Genomic DNA, 21,199 nt, shown 5'->3' with positions numbered 1-21,199 from the left:
ACACTGAATGGTGATCAAAACAACGGATCCGCCTCGTGTCATGGCCGCATTACCATCGGGTGTGGCCTGTCAATTATTCCTATAGGATGTGCTTTTGTGCACAACATAGTGGAGATGAGCAACTAAATGCCAATGAACAACATGTAAAAGACACCCATGCTGATCTATGCCTGGAAAGCCATACGTATATGGGATGCTTGAGGAGACCCACAGCCCAAGCCAGCAGCGATCGACCTGAAGCTTTTACACACACACACACACACACACACACACACACACACACACACACACACACACACACACACACACACACACACACACACACACACACACACACACACACACACACACACACACACACACACACACACACACACCAACTGTGTCATTCAATGCTTTGTTCATTGGGGATGTCATTGTAAGGTTTATTTGTATATTTAATAAGCATGTCATTAGCAAAATGGCGGTGTGTGTGTGTATGTGTGTGTGTAGTGATCGAGTTTTTCTAATTTCATTGTATTTTGCACAATACAATGACAATAAAGACTTTCTGTTCTTCATTTTTACTCGCATCAAACTTGTCTTTTCACCCTCTTCGCCAATAAATTAGTCCTATGTGATTTTTCGTTGCACCATTTTTTTGTGTGTTCCTTACAAAACAACACAAACATGCACATTGTTGAGAAACACAAATACAAAATCAATTACATATTTAATTCAAGAATAACAACAATACACCACGTAAAAAATAAAATAAAAAAATAAAAGCTACATACATAAAGACATGACCGATATAATAATAATATGGCTCTAAATGGATGGGACAGCGCAATCGACGCGCTTTGTATTTGAGCCCAGCGTGACGTGTCAGTGAGGTAACGATCTCCACCGGTCACGTGATTTCAAGCGATGCTCCGGAACACTTGTTTCGATGCATGTATTAAAGGTGCAATGTGTGATATTTCTGAGGATCTATTGACAGAAATGCAATATAAGATCCATAACTATGTTTTCAGTGGTGTTTTAAGACCTCACTTAATGAACCGTTATGTTTTACCTTACAATGAGTCATTTATATCTACATAACCGCGGCCACCCCCTTATGAAGGTCGACATACTGTGACGTCATGTTTCTACCGTGGCCGACAGCGAACAGAGCGCTACAGAGCGCGTTTCGTTACTAACTTGAATGAGAAGCAGCAGAAAAAGACGCAGCAGAATACTCAGGTTGTCCCTGACGCGGCAAACGTGGAGAAAAACATGCTGTCTGAACGACGCCTCGGACATCGTAACGTTAGCTATTTCCCCTTACCTAAGTTAGCTGCTTTGATGCTCTTATCTTATACTAACTAGCATGGAAACAAGCTATGGTAAAGTCAGTGAATAAAAGACTAATACAATGATAAACAAGTACATTTACATTACATTTACATTTAGTCATTTAGCAGACGCCTTTATCCAAAGCGACTTACAAATTAGGACAAAAATTCAGCGAGTCATCATAAAGAGGCAAAAACAACAACAACGCAAGAAGTGCTCAAAATACGAAGTTCAGGTATTATTCAGAGTAGCATAAGCCTGATAAGTGATGTTTCAAAGGGAAAGGATTTTTTTTTTTTTTTTTTTTTTTTTTTTATAAGGTTAAGTGCTCACGGAAGAGATGGGTTTTCAGCTGTCTTTTGAATGTTGTCAGGGATTCTGCATTCCGGATGAGGGTGGGGAGAGCGTTCCACCAGCATGGAACTGTGAATGAGAATGTTCTGGAAAGTGATTTTGTGGCTTTCTGTGATGGAACCACGAGACGTCGCTCGTTGACCGATCGTAGGTGTCTGGTAGGGATGTAGACTCGTAGGAGTGAGTGAAAGTAGGAGGGAGCTGAGCCTGTGATGGATCTGTAAGCAAGCGTCAGTGCCTTGAACTTGATGCGAGCAGCGAGAGGTAGCCAGTGCAGAGAGGTGAACAGAGGAGTGACGTGGGCCCTCTTGGGCTCGTTGAAGACAAGAAGAGCTGCAGCATTCTGGATCATCTGTAGGGGTTTGGTTGCACATGTTGGAAGTCCAGCCAGAAGAGCATTGCAGTAGTCGAGCCTAGAGATGACCAGGGCCTGGACGATAAGTTGCGTTGCATGCTCAGTTAGGAAAGGCCTGATCTTCCTGATGTTGTGCAGTGCAAACCTGCATGATCGAGCTGTCTTTGAAATGTGATCAGTGAAGGTCAGCTGGTCATCAAACGTTACTCCAAGATTTCTGACCGATCTTGATGGGGTGATTAATGATGACTCTAGCTGGATGGTGAAGTCGTGCTGTAGAGACGGATTGGCAGGGAGGACGAGAAGCTCAGTCTTTGCCAGGTTGAGCTGCAGGTGATGTTCCTTCATCCATGTGGAGATGTCCGCCAGACAGCTTGAGACCCGTGCAGCTACTGTGGGATCATCTGGTTGAAATGAGAGGAAGAGCTGCGTGTCATCAGCATAGCAGTGGTAGGAAAAACCGTGTGCCTGTATGATGTGTCCCAGTGATGTGGTGTAGATGGAGAAGAGGAGGGGACCAAGAACTGAACCCTGGGGAACACCTGTGGTCAGCTGATGTGCTCTGGATACCTCACCTCTCCATGCGACCTTGAAGGACCTACCTGTGAGATAGGACTCAAACCAGTGGAGTGAAGTTCCTGTGATGCCCAGTGATGAGAGGGTGGACAGAAGGATCTGATGATTCACCGTGTCGAAGGCAGCAGACAGATCCAGGAGAATGAGGACTGAAGATTTGGAAGCAGCTTTTGCGATCCGTAGGGCTTCTGTGACTGACAGTAATGCAGTCTCAGTTGAATGCCCTTTCTTGAAGCCAGATTGGTTGACATCCAGCTGGTTGTTTAGAGACAAGAAGGATGTTAGTTGGTTGAAGACAGCTCTTTCAAGTGTCTTCGCAATGAATGGAAGGAGAGAGATAGGTCTGTGATTCTCTACAAATGATGTGTTTAGCGTTGGTTTTTGAGCAGTGGAGTAACCCGAGCCTGCTTGAATGCTGTAGGGAAGGTGCCAGTATGGAGGGATGAGTTGATGATGTGTGTGAGTGATGGTAGAAGTGTGGGAGAGATGGCTTGTAGAAGGTGTGAGGGGATGGGGTCAAGAGGGCAGGTGGTAGGGTGACTGGAGAGGAGAAGTGTAGATACTTCTTCCTCGGTTAGCGAAGAAAAGGAGGACAGAGGGATATTGGCTATGGAAGGGGTCGGTCTGGGTTCCTGTGTGTGTGGAGCTGAGAACTGACTACTGATAGCTGTTGTTTTGTTGGTGAAGAAGTTCGCAAAATCGTCAGCAGTTAAGGAGGAGGCGGGTGGTGGTGGAGGTGGACAGAGGAGAGAGTTGAATGTCTTGAAGAGTAATCGTGTGTTGGAGGAGCTGTTGATCTTGTTGTGGAAGTATGAAGATTTTGCAGCATGAACATCAACAGAAAAGGAAGAGAGGAGAGATTGATACATACTCAGGTCAGATGTGTCTTTTGATTTGTGCCATTTCCTCTCTGCTGCCCTGAGTTCGGTCCGGTGTTCCCGAAGAACCTCAGATAACCAGGGGTTAGAGGGAGTAGCGCGTGCTGGCCTGGAGGAGAGAGGGCAGATAATGTCTAGAGAAGAGATTCGAGTGGAGCATAAGGTGTCCGTTGCGGTATTCACATCCAGAGATGAGAATTGTGAGGGTGGGGGAAGAGAGGATGACACGGCAGAGGAAAGATGGGAGGGGGAAAGTGAGCGCAGGTTTCGTCTGAAAGTGACTGGTGGTGGGGGTGGTGGTGCAGGGGTAGAGAGTTGTAGACTGAAAGTAATGAGGAAATGATCTGAAACGTGGAGAGGTCTCACCAAGATGTTGTCTGTGGTGCAGTTGCGTGTGTAAACCAGGTCCAGTTGGTTGCCTGATTTGTGAGTACCTGCGGTGATGAGTCGTTTGAGATCGAAAGAGGCTAGGAGAGAGGTGAAGTCTGTTGCATGTGGCTTTTCGAGATGAATGTTGAAGTCACCGAAGACTAGAAGTGGGGTGCCGTCCTCAGGGAAAGTGGACAGCAGCACATCCAGCTCATCTACAAAGTTACCCAGCTGACCTGGGGGGCGATAAATGACTACAAAATGGATCTTAATGGGAGTTGTAAGTGTAATAGCATGATATTCAAATGAGTTGTTGTTGCATAGAGAAGAGAGCGCGGAGTATTTGCAGTTGTTAGAAACGAGAAGCCCTGTACCCCCACCTCTGCGATTGTAAGTAAAAATAACAATCGCAATAACATGTGGTTTTACTGAATAATTAAGTAAATATAATTTAATATAAAATATAATATAGAGAAACCTCATTGCTTGACTTGCTACTCTCTGCTGACTCAGACGACGACATCTTCCGATCCTACGTCGGCCACCGTAGTTTCTCATTCGAGTTTGCAATTTGAAGGAAAGGCCGCGAGTTATTGGCTGGTTGCAATTCGCAAATCTCACCACTAGATGCCGCTAAAAATCACACACTGCACCTTTAAAGGCTCATTCAGAAGGGACTTTTATTATGCTCAATACATGATTGAAGAACAGGGTATGAAAAGGGAGAGACTTGACGCTTTATTTATTTTTCTTAATAATACTGGAATAATGAAAATAATGTTTTTATTTTATTTTAAACTAATTCAAGCCTAAGACTCTATGAAGTTCATGGTATTACACACTCCTGTACAGTTGGTGGCGGTATAATACAAAAGTAGTAATCTGCCAAAAAACAAGAAGAAAAAGAAGACTTTTATTATGAAACCGTGGTCATGGTAATATGCCGTCAGTGTAGTGTACAGTAGTTAGTTGAGCTGCCGCTCTCTGCTGTGTGTGTGTGATCTGTGCGAGCTGTCAGCTGTAGAGTTGTTGATTCCTGTTTGTTCGTGGTGATTACTGCAGATGTAATGACGATGTTAGTCACTGACCTCAAAGTAACCAATTTGATTACCGGTACATTTGTGTTAAACGTGATCTGAACAGAGTTATGCGTCCGTGTCACACGTGCATGCCCGGACATGTCCTGTAGAGGTCGTTCTGTGTTATTCAGATCGGTAATGTTATTCAAAGTATTATTCATTCTTTATTAAGCTGCAGATCAGTGTTATGGGTTATTAATGATGTGATGTTGGTCAGTTAAGATGTTATAATACCAGACGAGTGATTGGCGTCATGTTTGTTTGAATGCTCTTTATATGAGCCACGAGGTTATTTGGGCACTGCATGTTAAGCCTCACCAACAATGCACCTTCCCCATACACACACACACACACACACACACACACACACACACACACACACACACACACACACACACACACACACACACACACACACACACACACACACACACACACACACACACACACACACAAACAAAAACGGTAGGTAGTTAGTTTCACTTTCACAAGTGCAAAATTATATATATATAAGATAAAAAAGGTTTAATGTCAAACAAAAGCAATTTATTCTGAATATATTGTCATTTTTTAACCATCCTTTTATATGATTATTTGGTTCAGTCATTACACAGCATCCTAGCAAAATAAACACTCTTAATAAAGTAAGAACCAACCAATTTGGGGATGCCAGTTGTGAACTAGTTCAGCACAAATATCCGATAACAGACACAGAGAAGCAGCTTGAACGTTCTTTGATTCTTTATAAAGTAAATTAATACGTGAAAATAGCATGAATACTTCCATGAACGATAATCAGCAATCACATGTAAATATACGGACACAATCAAAATGTAAAGTGTCTTTTAAACAACAAATAACATTCCAACCCAGACAGCAACATAGTGTCGGCCCAGATTCGGCCCAAATCTGTTACAGTGAATCCACACGTTCCAGATGTTTGGGTTCCTAATAAAGTTCAATGTCTCTACTCGATGTGTATGTCGTTTTTACTCCCCAAAACTATTTTACCACTTCAGTTTTGCTCCAAACATGAGCGGAGAAAACACACTGTCCGCTTCTGGGGGGGGAGGGAGAGAGAGAGAGAGAGAGAGAGGAAGAGAGAGAGAGAGAAGGGAGAGTTGAGTCTACACGGTTCTCATGCTGCGGTTAAATGGGCAGCAGCTTATTGTCGATCACAGTCGGATTGTGTGAGTCCAGATTTATTCAGAGATCATGGCAGAAACCGCTCCAGCATCTGTGACCGAGAAGAAACCAGCAGCCAAACGCAAGAGAACAGGACCAGGCGTCCGCGACCTGATCGTCAAGGCCGTGTCCGCATCTGAGGAGAGGAGCGGTGTGTCCCTCCCAGCCCTGAAGAAAGCCCAGAAAGATCCTATCTATATTGTGTCCGTCGGTCCATGACCAATTCTGGACATCTATTCGACGTCCAAACTAGGTCCACTATTTGGTAGTCCAACCATGACCCAACTTGGACGTCATATTGACGTTCAACATTTGACCTTTGAACTGGGTAATTTTTTTGGAGGTCTATGACAGGTGCAGGAAATGTACATGATTAATATGTATTTTTTTTTATTTGCAAATATCAACATTGTTGTTATCAACATGATTAATACATATGAATACAGATTATTTATAATTATTTAAGCTCATTTTCCAAAAACTCCATTTGATTGTCTCAGCGGCAGGTGATAACTGGAGACGCAGACACAGGTGTAATGCATTTCCTGTTGAAACTTGCAGCTGAGGAAAATTAATACAGCTTTCCTGTATAGCTCAAACAAGCGTTGGCGCTTGCATTCGCCAAGATCATGGGTTCGATTCCCAGGGAAAGCAAGAACTGATAGGAATGTAAATGTGTAATGCAATGTAAGTCACTTTGGATAAAAGCGTCTGCCAAATGCGTAAATGTAAATACATGGTACAGAAAACATCCTCCACCCTTTTGAAACATAGGACTACAGTTATAGAAGTTGTATAAAAACGACGTCTAAAATTAGTCTTAATTTGATGTTGAAAAGACGTCCACAACCGACCACATTTAGACTATAACTAGCCCTTACACGGAGGTCCCATGGACGTCAACATTAGACTTGCGGTAGACGTCGAAAAAAGACGTTGCCTGGCGTTACAAAACAACCCCTTGAGTGGACCGAAATTGGACGTCCAAAAATGACATAGAAAAGACGTCACTCCGACGTCACATTGTGCAGTGGGTAACTTGCTTCGCTAAACTCGCTTACTTCCTGCACAGGAATAATCGACAAACAGACTTCAGCAAATGTCCATTAAATGCTTTAATCACGGCCGGAAGAGTTCACGAGCAGTTCTCAGGGAATCTCTACCAAGAAGCAAGGCCGGAGGATCTCAGACAAATTCCAATGAGAATCCCACCCGAAAACACAAATACAGCAGTTTTTATAGAAAAAGGGGTATGGCAAAATGGTATGAAACATTACATAATTTGATTGGTTCTTTTTAGACAAGCCCTTCTGTTGCTAGGTAATAATGATTCCTTCTTAATCACAGGGTTTCAGACCTAGTCATCTGTAGTTTCCTTTCCCCTATTTGTTATTTATACACACACACACACACACACACTTCTTCTTCTTCTGGGTAGTCCATCGTCATCCGATGATGACTTCTCCTATAATTTGTGGGTTCTTTGATGGCTGTATAGTCCATCAAAGACAGACAGGACATGTAAAAGTTTCTCCTGATGGCCTTAAGGGGGCAGGAACAAGCATGGCTTGCTTTCTCTGATGTCTTTTAGTCAGGCGATGTTCAGTTCTCCTGTCTTCGTAGCTTTGTACTCCATTCTGAAAGAATTGCTGCCAGAGCATGCGATTCGCTGCACTAGTTTCCAGGGACGTGGGCTTTATCACACACTTCTTAAGAAAGCCTTTTAGTTGGTCTTTCAGCCTCTTTTTTTGACCGCCTGCAAATCGGGAGCCAAGATGTAATTGACCGTAGAGTATCTTACGTGGAAGGCGACTTGGCGGCAATCTCACAACCTGACCAAGCCATCTGAGCTGGTAGAGCATTAGGGTTGCTTCTATACTCCAACAGTTTTTTTTTTTTTTTCAGGATCTCAATATGTGGCACTCGACCTTGCCATGTCACTTTGAGGATATGCTGCAGGCATTTAATGTGGAAAGATTCCAACATTTTCAGATGTCGAGCATAGATGGTCCATGTTTCACAACCATACAGGAGAGTGGTGAGGCAGATTGCCCGATAAACAGCAATCTTTGTGTGTAGATGTAAATTAGCATTGCTAAACACTCTTTTCCTCAATCTCCCGAATGAAGATGCAGCCTGCTTGATCCTGTGTTGAATATCTTGATCCACGCTACAATCACCAGATAAATAACTGCCAAGATATTTGAAGTGTGGTACTGTGGCAAGTGGTGAATCATAAATAGTAAATACTGGAGGTTTTTGTAGGGGATCCAATGACCATTGACAGAGGACTTCTGACCCAAGACTCGATCCAAGACTCGATACTTCGGAGCGGAGGACATGAGCCATAGTGCTCCCTACTGAAGTGTAAGTTATAGCGCGAAAGCGCGGAGGTCTGTGGGCGAATTGAAGCGAGTAACCATTCATTTTGATATCATCACCCAATCTGACACTTCAGGAATGGCCTGCCAAGCCAAAGCCCGATAAGCCAGTGGTTGGATCACATCTGAAGGCGAAGCGCCCAGACTCAGGGGCTCGACCTGACAGGTGAGACTGTTGAAACAGTGTTTGAGTGTAGGGGTGCTTACATTACAGTAGACACACACGCTACGTTTATTAAACTTCCAGCGTGAGCTAGGGGAAAGTTTAAGACTGTGGCAACAGTGCTCGTGTGTAGGGGTGTGCACTTTTTAGTGGGCAAGTAACCTACATGTGAGGCAGACAGAAAAGAGCTCCCTTTTGTGCTTTATTTGCATCACCGTAAAACGAGTATATTAAAATTCAAGTCTGTTTGCAGGCGAGCGTGTTATGTAACAGGCCCATTGACTGCAACATCAACATCAACATCAGCCACCTGAGAAGAGGGGACTGGGGAATGTAGCATATATTGCTGGGATTACATGGGGGGCGGGGTCGAGTTGTGAAGGGGAATCCCGCAGGATTCGCAGATGGGGAGCGGCATTTGAAACAACACGCTCTGTTCTTTTAGATAGAAAGCTTTTAAAGGATATCTCGTCAGATGCCACAGGGAAACAATCAGCTTGGGCGAGGAATGCCAGACGCTGAAGTTGTTCCGCTGAAGGGCTGCTCGACGGCGAGAAGGCTTCTTATCCGGTAAGTCAGCGAAACAAGGTGATAAACAGAGCTCCAGCTGAAAAAGATTAAATCTGTCATGTGGCAAGTTTTCTCTGAATTTATACTCTTCAGCCACGCCTATTTTGGAGGCTGGCAAGGTGCCAAGCTCTCTGATTGGACCGCTCGCCTCTGCCGACTCGCCACAGGTTCGTGCAGTTGCTGCAGCACAGCCAATCAGCTCGCTAGCACTCGAGCTATGATGCTCTAGCTGTGCAGCTGCAATGCGTTTTAAAATAAAGGCTTCAATAATTCTCGAGAAAGGAGTTTCCCATAGCGTTTGCAACGCAGTACGAGAGAACCGTTCTCGTAAGGTAACTGAAAGACACAAATTGGCCAACTCAGCGTGATCAACTGAGGAAGTCGTTTTCTCTCTTCTGTTTTTCTCTGATGCCTCAGTCTGTCGTCTAAATGTTCGGACATGAACATCTTTCAAGAGTCCCGCTGCTCCATTTTAGCAGTTCTCCTGCTTTTCCTTCTCCAGGGTGAGTATCTTCAGAAACATTTCAGTTAATGTCTCAACAGGCTGTAAGACACTTCCTTATTTGTGTTTGGTGTGTACGGATATGCATCTGAAAAACTGCTCTTGGTTACATTTATACAGAGTTCAGCTCAGGAAACCTCAAGCCTTATATCTTTACAGAATGTGGCCAAATGTAACCGGCTGTTATTCTGTTGCAACCAGCATTGTATGTTACAAAATTTATGTTATTTCAGGGTTTTAAGTTCACTTGTCATTCAGTGCTATGGAAGAATATGTAAGCAAGAGTGCAGTGGAGGAGGGGGGGTGAAACACTTCATTTGTAAAGCATGGATGGACACAGGGGCGATGAGCTGAAAATACAGCCAGAGATCACGAGTCATTGTGCAAATATACATTACAAACCATTACAGGCCATGTGCTAGAGTCTGACATTCAGAAATCTGGTGGGAATAAATTTTTTTTTTTTTTTTTTCTGTTTTCTTATTCTGTTCTTAAGAAGATAAGAGTGAATTCGTGAGAAGTGTGAGATGGTCTGTGATGATAAACCCTCACCTCAAATGCCGTGAGCTTCTTTTGATGGTTTATTTAACATTTGCCATCTCTGTTCCCCTTTTCTCATTGGTTCTGATGATGTTGTTGACAAAACTAATGATCTTATGTTGAATGTGAAAAATATGACATGATTTTGTGTTGATTTGTAACCAGAGTTGTTTGTTGTGTGTTGTAGTGTCACGAGCTGATCCAGATGTTCAGGTGCACAAAGCTGTCGGAGACTCACTGGATTTAACTGCTGATTATCCAAAAGAAGGTCTTGCAGTGCAGTGGATATATAATGGGATTGCATTTGCTGAGTATGAGAATGATCAGTTCAAACTGGTGAAATCTCCATTATTTCATGAAAGGTTAAAGATGTATAAGGACAATATTAGTATAACAATAGAAGACCTGAAACTCCAGGATTCTGGAAGCTTCTCTATTATTGCAGAAAACAAATTTGGTCAACTTCCAACAAAAGTCATTGTGCTGCATGTTCATGGTGAGTTTAACTGGATATTCATCCTGTCAATGCTGTTAATGTAAACACACATAAACATTCAAGAACTGGAGTTAAATAAGTCTATAGTCATTTAGCTGAAGTTAAATAGTTCCTTTATGAAAGAAACCGAACACCTTTAAAATGAATGATTCAAAAAGCACATTTTTATAGTGATGTCATAGAAGAATCTTCAGTGAACAGTTCTAGAGTAAAGCACTATTTTCCACTATAAAAAAAAAACCCAAAACAAAACCTTTTGTACAATTAAGGTTCAATGGATGTGAAAGGTTCTTCATGGAACCATAGATACCAAAAATAACCTTTATTTTCAAAATGTAAATGTATTTGATTTTGCGTATTATTCTCCTCCAGATCTCATCAGAGATGTACAGATTGAGTTCAATAATTCCTGGCTGGAGTCAAAAAACATGTGTGTGTTTCATCTTCGGTGTTTGGCGTCCGGTGATCCGAATCCCTCCTACAGCTGGAGTGGAGATCTGGTGGAGACTGGACAGAACCTGAACATCAGCCGTCGTCCAGCAGAGAGCGCTACACTCACCTGCACCGCCAACAACACCGTCAGCATCAAGCACACGATCCAGACTGTAGTGTGTACAGGGAAGGTTTCAAGATTCTGTGTAAAAATGTTGAATACTTAAATTCTCAAGTATTAATAAGGATTATACAATTAAAAATGTTATATATTTTAAAATAAGTAATGACCACTAAAAAACTATTTTTGACACCCTTAGAATGGCAAGGTTATGTGTGTATATTGGTTACATTGCCCTAAAATGATCTCGCTAGCCTATTTCTTTCATCATGATTTGTACATAAAATTAATTACAACCTGGTATTAATTACAAAAAGGTATTTTATACTGTTGGCTCAGACATTTTGGGTTTAAAGAGTATTTAAGTATTCATAATTATGAAGCTGAAGCATTAATAAATAAAGAAAAATGAAGATATCTGTGTGAGATCTTTTAAAAATGTTACAACATCTCTTGTGTAAAAATTGAGACACACTCATCATACAAACCCCAACAATGGAAATATGAACATTTTCAAATCTAAATAGTAATAGAATACAAATGCGTAATTTATGCTGCAATGCATGCTGGGAGTCATGAGTGGATTTTGCTGGCACCCATCATGCACTGCAGTATGAAGCATGTCACCATTGTTTCATAAGCTGATTGTGAATGTCTATGAGAGTCTGAATAACACTGTAGTTAATATCTTACGCTCACAATGTGTTTTCTTCATTCTTCACAATATCTGATTGTCACATTAAGTGCTGGATGTCACTATAATATCACACACTGAAAAAAAAGTAAACTTTAATGTTTCCTTTTACAAGTTGCATGCAGATTATTTAAAGTAGCCCAAATTTCAAGTTAAGTTAACCAAGTTAAGTACAATTAACAAAGAAAATAAGTAACTTTAACTAGGCTAGTTAGAATTTGTTGAGTAATTTCTACTTTTACTTTGCAATACTCTTTAAAACAACATTGAATTTTGCCATGCATTTAAAGTGTATGCTTTATTTAGAAATTTCTAAGTTAATAACAACGTAGACATTAGATGACACATCTACACTATATTAATAATTTGGTAACCACCCGAACAAAGAGACCTCAATACTTGGTTTACATTAACAGTAACATTCGATGGATCATTTTTTAGTATGAATGTTTCATTTTGAGTAGAAGATGAACTCCAGATATCACAAAACACTAAACCAAACAACAAAAGCAATGATGAAAGATGCAACCTTATTAATCATCCATGCCCCAGTGCATGATGGGAACACCAGTATCAGAAAGTTGAGTAGGTTTAACTTCATTTTATAATGTTGATATTTACACTTTAATTTCTACAAGTTTAAAGTGAATACTAATATAGAATTTACTTTGTTTTTTAAATCTGTGTTTTCTTCACCGTTATTTCTAAGCCTTAACTGGTGCAAAATACAGCGTGTCAAAGATCACATCAGGCCATCTGTAATGGATCTGCTTGTTTTACACTCTTTGACCACCAGGTGGTGTGAGCAAATGAAGCCTCGAGAAACAAACCCTTTTGTGAACCACTTGGCTGAAAAGCTTCAATACGTCATGAGGCTTCATCTCGCCACGCCTATATTGAAATGTATTATTGATAAAGCACACTTCTGATCAGTGTATCAGACCACTTCACGATGATGTCAGCTGATTTGACACAGTTAAGTCAGTTAAAATAGGCAAAGAAAAGACTTGCATAAGAAATCAAGAGCCCAACTACGGGACACACTGATCAGCATAATGGTGACTTCACGTTTGTTCCTCTTTTTTTCAGTGATTTTAGTCATTAGCATCAGGTGCCACTAATGGCCAATCACCACTGAATACTTTAATTAACTCCAGCAGTGCTTCAGTGTTATTTTAACACTCTGTAGTGTGAACACAAACACTGAATGGTGATCAAAACAACGGATCCGCCTCGTGTCATGGCCGCATTACCATCGGGTGTGGCCTGTCAATTATTCCTATAGGATGTGCTTTTGTGCACAACATAGTGGAGATGAGCAACTAAATGCCAATGAACAACATGTAAAAGACACCCATGCTGATCTATGCCTGGAAAGCCAGATGTAGGCTATATGGGATGCTTGAGGAAACCCACAGCCCAAGCCAGCAGCGATCGACCTGAAGCTTTTACACACACACACACACACACACACACACACACACACACACACACACACACACACACACACACACACACACACACACACACACACACACACACACACACACACACACACACACACACACACACACACACACACACACACACACACACACACACACACACACACACACACACACTGAAGCTAAGCAGGGTTGAGCCTGGCCTGAAAGTAGGGGTGTGCCAGACGAGGCTTTTGTGAGACTTTTACAACAAACTGTGTTTGTGCTTTGAAGCTTTTGACACAACGCTCTACTTCGCCATCTGGTGGTCAGTAAAAATTCCTACAGGCCAATACATTAGGAATATGTGATTTTTCATTGTTCCTTACGAAACAACAAACATGCACATTGTTAAGAAACACAAATACAAAAGCAATTACATATTTTATTCAAGAATAACAACAATACACCACTTTAAACAAAGCTATATGCATACAGGCATGACCGATATAATTATAATATTGCACTAAATGGATAGCGGGTATGGGAAAGCGCAATCGACACGCTTTGTATTTGAGCCCAGCGTGACGTGTCAGTGTCAGTGAGGCAACAAAGCTTTATTTCCACCGGTCACGTGATAGCCTCATGTCAAGCGATGCTCCGGAACAGTGTTTCGATGCACCAGTACGTCAAAAACTCGAGACGTGTGTCGACACTGGGTCTCAAACTACCCATTCCTACTGGGAAGAATATAGCTGCTTCTGGAAGAGGGGTTAAGGCCAATCCACACTGCACAGACTAACATGTTTAAAAAGTTTTATCAAAGGAGATTTTCAAATAATTATTTTTGGCACAATGGCGCCCCCTGTGGTGTGGTTCTCCTGTGCACTGCACACCACAGTGGGGTGTAATAACAATCAACAAAACAAGAGATAATGGGCTAAAAAATGGGCCTATACCCAAAATAATGTGGGCTGCCGTTATATCATCTTCCGCTTTAAATTCCGCTTTCGTTTGGATTATTGTAACTCTCTTTACTATGGCATGTCCAAATACTCTATTCCTCGTCTCCAATTAGTACAAAATGCTCCTGCAAAGTTCCTCAAAAGAAAACGTAAATTTGATCATGTTTCTCCTATCTTGAAATCGCTGCATCGGCTGCATGTGTATTTTAGAATTGAGTTTAAAATTGTTCTCTTTGTTTTTAAATCTTTACATAATCTGGCAGAAGCTATTTGTCCGAGCTACTCTGTCCACACAATCCCACATGAAACCTGAGGTCTGGTGATAAGACACGTTTGTCCGTCCCCAGATCAACATCAGATCGGCTCAGTCTTTAACTATTTTTAAATCTTTTCTTAAAACCTACTTTTTTTTGTTCTTTAGCTTTTAATTCATTGTGAGTTTTTGTCATGAATGTGTGGTTTGTCCTTGTCTCTTGTGTTTTGTTCAGCACTTTGGTCAGCCATATTTGCTGTTTTTAAATGTGCTATATAAATAAATACAAACTTGAAACTTAAATGTCTCTTGTGTTGTTAAATGTTGTACACAATTATTAGTGTCAGAACAGCCACAGAGCTGTGGTCAAATGTGCACAAACTGAGAGACACGAATAACTCAGCGTGATGAACTGAGGAAGTCGTTTCCTCTCTTCTGTGTTTCTCTGATGCCTCAGTCTGTCGTCTAAACGTCCGGACATGAACATCTTTCAAGAGTCCCGCTGCTCCATTTTAGCAGTTCTCCTGCTTTTCCTTCTCCAGGGTGAGTATCTTCAGAAACATCTCAGTTAATGTCTCAACAGACTGTAAGACACTTCCTTATTTGTGTTTGGTGTGTACGGATATGCATCTGAAAAACTGCTCTTGGTTACATTTATACAGACACATGTGTACATCTATATTATGTTTATGTTTGTATATGTGTGTAAATCTGTTTGACATAGTAACTTGAATTAACTGTGTATTTATTATGTTACTGAATGCTTAATGCACTGCATTTTTTAAAGGATGTTATTTAAGTTGAAATGTATTTTACCCTTATTTAGACGCAAATGATCACACCATGTGTTTAAGTCTTATCTGTGTTTCATCGGTGAGAAAAAAAGAAAAGTTCAGCTCAGGAAACCTCAAGCCTTATCTTTACAGAAAGTGGCCGAATGTTACCGACCGTTATTCTGTTGCAACCAGCATTAATGACTTTTTTTGTTTGTTATTGCTGGGTTTTAAGTTCACTTGGCATTCATTGCTATGAAATACTTTTTTTTTTTTTTTATGTGCTACATTTATAAAACAAGTGGCACTGATGAGGTGATGGTGGGTGGAGGAGGGGGTGCGAAACACTTCCTTTATTGAGCGAGAATGGACACCCGAAACAATGAGCCGAAAATGCAGATCATGAGTCATTGTGCAAATATACATTATAAACCATTACAGGCCATGCGCTAGAGTCTGACATGCAGATATCCGGTGGGAATAAAGTTATTATTTTTTCTGTTTTCTTATTCTGCTCTTAAGAAGATTAGAGTGAGTGAGAAGTGTGAGATGGTCTGTGATGATAAACCCTCACCTCAAATGCCGTGAGCTTCTTTTGATGGTTTATTTAACATTTGCCATCTCTGTTCCCTTTTTCTCATTGGTTCTGATGATGTTGTTGCCAAACTAATTATCTTATGTTGAATGTGAAAAATATGACATGATTTTGCGTTGATTTGTAACCAGAGTTGTTTGTTGTGTGTTGTAGTGTCACGAGCTGATCCAGATGTTCAGGTGCACAAAGCTGTCGGAGACTCACTGGATTTAACTGCTGATTATACAAAAGAAGGTCTTGAAGTGCAGTGGATATATAATGGGATTGGATTTGCTGAGTATGAGAAAGATCAGATCAAACTGGTGAAACGTCCATTATTTCATGAAAGGTTAAAGATGTATAAGGACAATATTAGTATAACAATAGAAGACCTGAAACTCCAGGATTCTGGAAGCTTCTCTATTATTGCAGAAAACAAATTTGGTCAACTTCCAACAAAAGTCATTGTGCTGCATGTTCATGGTGAGTTTAACTGGATATTCATCCTGTCAATGCTGTTAATGTAAACACACATAAACATTCAATAACTGGAGTTAAATAAGTCTATAGTCATTTAGCTGAAGTTAAATAGTTCCTTTATGAAGGAAACCGAACACCTTTAAAATGAATGATTCAAAAAGCGAATTTTTATAGTGATGTCATAGAAGAATCTTCAGTGAACAGTTATAGAGTAAAGCACTATTTTCCACTATAAAAAAAAAACCCAAAACAAAACCTTTTGTACAATTAAGGTTCAATGGATGTGAAAGGTTTTTCATGGAACCATAGATACCAAAAATAACCTTTATTTTCAAAATGTAAATGTATTTGATTTTGTATATTATTCTCCTCCAGATCTCCTCAGAGATGTACAGATTGAGTTCAATAATTCCTGGCTGGAGTCAAAAAACATGTGTGTGTTTCATCTTCGGTGTTTGGCGTCCGGTGATCCGAATCCCTCCTACAGCTGGAGTGGAGATCTGGTGGAGACTGGACAGAACCTGAACATCAGCCGTCGTCCAGCAGAGAGCGCTACACTCACCTGCACCGCCAACAACACCGTCAGCATCAAGCACACGATCCAGACTGTAGTGTGTACAGGGAAGGTTTCAAGATTCTGTGTAAAAATGTTGAATACTTAAATTCTCAAGTATTAATAAGGATTATACAATTAAAAATGTTATATATTTTAAAATAAGTAATGACCACTAAAAAACTATTTTTGACACCCTTAGAATGGCAAGGTTATGTGTGTATATTGGTTACATTGCCCTAAAATGATCTCGCTAGCCTATTTCTTTCATCATGATTTGTACATAAAATTAATTACAACCTGGTATTAATTACAAAAAGGTATTTTATACGGTTGGCTCAGACATTTTGGGTTTAAAGAGTATTTAAGTATTCATAATTATGAAGCTGAAGCATTAATAAAGAAAGAAAAATGAAGATATCTGTGTGAGATCTTTCAAAAATGCTACAACATCTCTTGTGTAAAAATTGAGACGCACTCACAAACCTCAACAATGGAAATGTGATTTTTTTTATATCTAAATAGTAATAGAATACAAATGCATAATTTATTCATGCTGCAATGCATGCTGGGAGTCATGAGTGGATTTTGCTGGCACCCATCATGCACTGCAGTATGAAGCATGTTGCCATTGTTTCATAAGCTGATTGTGAATGTCTATGAGAGTCTGAATAACACTGTAGTTAATATCTTACGCTCACAATGTGTTTTCTTCATTCTTCAGAATATCTGATTGTCACATTAAGTGCTGGATGTCACTATAATATCACACACTGAAAAAAAAGTAAACTTTAATGTTTCCTTTTACAAGTTGCATGCAGATTATTTAAAGTAGCCCAAATTTCAAGTTAAGTTAACCAAGTTAAGTACAATTAACAAAGAAAATAAGTAACTTTAACTAGGCTAGTTAGAATTTGTTGAGTAATTTCTACTTTTACTTTGCAATACTCTTTAAAACAACATTGAATTTTGCCATGCATTTAAAGTGTATGCTTTATTTAGAAATTTCTAAGTTAATAACAACGTAGATATTAGATGACACATCTACACTATATTAATAATTTGGTAACCACCCGAACAAAGAGACCTCAATACTTGGTTTACATTAACAGTAACATTCGATGGATCATTTTTGAGTATGAATGTTTCATTTTGAGTAGAAGATGAACTCCAGATATCACAAAACAAGTTACTAAACCAAACAACAAAAGCAATGATGAAAGATGCAACCTTATTAATCATCCATGCCCCAGTGCATGATGGGAACACCAGTATCAGAAAGTTGAGTAGGTTTAACTTCATTTTATAATGTTGATATTTACACTTTAATTTCCACAAGTTTAAAGTGAATACTAATATAGAATTTACTTTGTTTTTTAAATCTGTGTTTTCTTCACCGTTATTTCTAAGCCTTAACTGGTGCAAAATACAGCGTGTCAAAGATCACATCAGGCCATCTGTAATGGATCTGCTTGTTTTACACTCTTTGACCACCAGGTGGTGTGAGCAAATGAAGCCTCGAGAAACAAACCCTTTTGTGAACCACTTGGCTGAAAAGCTTCAATGCGTCATGAGGCTTCATCTCCGCACGCCTATATTGAAATGTATTATTGATAAAGCACATTTCTGATCAGTGCATCAGACCACTTCATGATGATGTCACCTGATTTGACACAGTTAAGTCAGTTAAAATAGGCAAAGAAAAGACTTGCATAAGAAATCAAGAGCCCAACTACGGGACACACTGATCAGCATAATGGTAACTTCACGTTTGTTCCTCTTTTTTTTCAGTGATTTTAGTCATTAGCATCAGGTGGCACTAATGGCCAATCATCACTGAATACTTTAATTAACTCCAGCAGTGCTTCAGTGTTATTTTAACTCTCTGTAGTGTGAACACAAACACTGAATGGTGATCAAAACAACGGATCCGCCTCGTGTCATGGCCGCATTACCATCGGGTGTGGCCTGTCAATTGTTCCTATAGGATGTGCTTTTGTGCACAACATAGTGGAGATGAGCAACTAAATGCCAATGAACAACATGTAAAAGACACCCATGCTGATCTATGCCTGGAAAGCCAGATGTAGGCTATATGGGATGCTTGAGGAGACCCACAGCCCAAGCCAGCAGCGATCGACCTGAAGCTTTTACACACACACACACACACACACACACACACACACACACACACACACACACACACACACACACACACACACACACACACACACACACACACACACACACACACACACACACACACACACACACACACACACACACACACACACACACACACACACACACACACACACTGAAGCTAAGCAGGGTTGAGCCTGGCCTGAAAGTAGGGGTGTGCCAGACGAGGCTTTTGTGAGGCTTTTACAACAAACTGTGTTTGTGCTTTGAAGCTTTTGACACAACGCTCTACTTCGCCATCTGGTGGTCAGTAAAAATTCCTACACCAACTGTGTCATTCAATGCTTTGTTCATTGGGATGTCATTGTAACGTTTAATTGTCCATTTAATAAGCATATATGTCATTAGCAAGATGGCGGTGTGTGTGTGTGCAGCGATAGAGTTTTTCTAATTTCATTGTATTTTGCACAATACAATGACAATAAAGACTTTCTGTTCTTCATTTTTACTTGCATCAAACTTGTGTCTTTTCACCTTCTAGGCCAATACATTAGGATTATACCATGGGCTGTTTAAATACTCGATTCTGATTGGCTGGAAGGTGTGCAGTAAAACCCTTTAATGCACAGGTAGTTCCAGTCAGTTTGATTACAGTTACAGTTCGAAATGAATCCGCTACTATAAACATTGGTAACCATAGTAACACAGTTACACTTGCAAGCAGAGTGAGAGACTCATATGAAAACGTTTATTTAGGTAGGCTAAATGGATGATTTTTGCATATCGTTTAATTTGTATGGTGAATATGGCAATTTTGAGAAATGGGCCCAGGCACAAGACGAAAAAGAAGACTTGTTGAATGACAAAAAGCGGCACAAAGAATTAACAATAAATAAATGACATTAGTTCAAATAAAGATTGCCTTGTCACTGTCAGTGTTGCCTGTCATTCATAAATAATTTTAATAAATCCATTAAAGAATCATTAAGTTAGCTATATGCTTAAGCAACGAGGGGACTGTAGCTGCTAGACTTTAAAGAGACGCACACAGGTAACGTTAACTCGCGCACGCATCTCTCTCTCTCTCTCTCTCTCTGTTCCTTCTCTTTCAGTTCTCTGTCTCTCTCTTTTAATAATGAATTTAAATAAATGTGATGATTCATTCAAATAAAAGCAATCCGATGGCTCTACTTTATTTAAAGTGGACGGAGTGCTAGAACTAACGAGCCGTAACTTAAGAAAATAACCGTCATTTTTACACGTCTGTTAAAAAATTACACTGTGAACATCAGTTACAGCTTTAACTTGGCAAATAACCAAGGTATAAGCGGGATAATCCACAGCTAGCCATGCATTAAAGAATTTTAATGCACTTCGTAGAGGCAACCACCCTCCGCTTCGCGTCGGGCGGTTCTTCGCCTCTACGTCGTGCATTAAAATCCTTTAATGCATGGCTAGCTGTGGATTATCCCTTACATATGTGATTTTTCATTGTTCCTTACGAAACAACAAACATGCACATTGTTAAGAAACACAAATACAAAAGCAATTACATATTTTATTCAAGAATAACAACAATACACCACTTTAAACAAAGCTATATGCATACAGGCATGATCGATATAATTATAATATTGCACTAAATGGATAGCGGGTATGGGAAAGCGCAATCGACACGCTTTGTATTTGAGCCCAGCGTGACGTGTCAGTGTCAGTGAGGCAACGAAGCTTTATTTCCACCGGTCACGTGATAGCCTCATTTCAAGCGATGCTCCGGAACACTGTTTCGATGCACCAGTACGTCAAAAACTCGAGACGTGTGTCGACACTGGGTCTCAAACTACCCATTCCTACTGGGAAGAATATAGCTGCTTCTGGAAGAGGGGTTAAGGCCAATTCACACTGCACAGACTAACATGTTTAAAAAGTTTTATCAAAGGAGATTTTCAAATAATTATTTTTGGCACAATGGCGCCCCCTGTGGTGTGGTTCTCCTGTGCACTGCACACCACAGTGGGGT

The 21,199-nt window shown here is 40.4% G+C and overlaps 2 protein-coding genes and 1 long non-coding RNA gene across 3 annotated transcripts in view; 2 read left to right on the top strand and 1 right to left on the bottom strand.

The window, feature by feature from the left end:
• Window positions 1-21,199, bottom strand: part of LOC309493376 — a 166,596-nt gene that overhangs the window by 64,293 nt on the left and 81,104 nt on the right. The gene's annotated exons all lie outside the window — the stretch shown is intronic.
• Window positions 9,439-11,750, top strand: LOC309493143 (SLAM family member 8-like). Its single transcript, XM_082162232.1, has 3 exons — window positions 9,439-9,733; window positions 10,460-10,768; window positions 11,141-11,750. The coding sequence occupies exons 1-3, from the start codon at window positions 9,670-9,672 to the stop codon at window positions 11,425-11,427; spliced, it is 660 nt and encodes a 219-aa protein (XP_082018358.1). The 5' UTR covers window positions 9,439-9,669; the 3' UTR covers window positions 11,428-11,750.
• Window positions 15,031-21,199, top strand: part of LOC309493243 (SLAM family member 8-like) — a 47,398-nt gene continuing 41,229 nt past the window's right edge. Inside the window, exons 1-3 of the mRNA XM_082162400.1 lie at window positions 15,031-15,200; window positions 16,179-16,487; window positions 16,860-17,123. Coding sequence (XP_082018526.1) covers window positions 15,137-15,200; window positions 16,179-16,487; window positions 16,860-17,123 — 637 coding nt within the window. The 5' untranslated portion in view covers window positions 15,031-15,136. The remainder of the gene's footprint in view (window positions 15,201-16,178; window positions 16,488-16,859; window positions 17,124-21,199) is intronic.

The sequence above is a fragment of the Leuciscus leuciscus genome (genome assembly GCF_965113295.1).
Source record: "Leuciscus leuciscus genome assembly, chromosome: 2".
In the NCBI taxonomy this organism is placed as follows: domain Eukaryota; kingdom Metazoa; phylum Chordata; class Actinopteri; order Cypriniformes; family Leuciscidae; genus Leuciscus; species Leuciscus leuciscus.
This window is presented reverse-complemented; position numbering and strand designations above follow the sequence as displayed.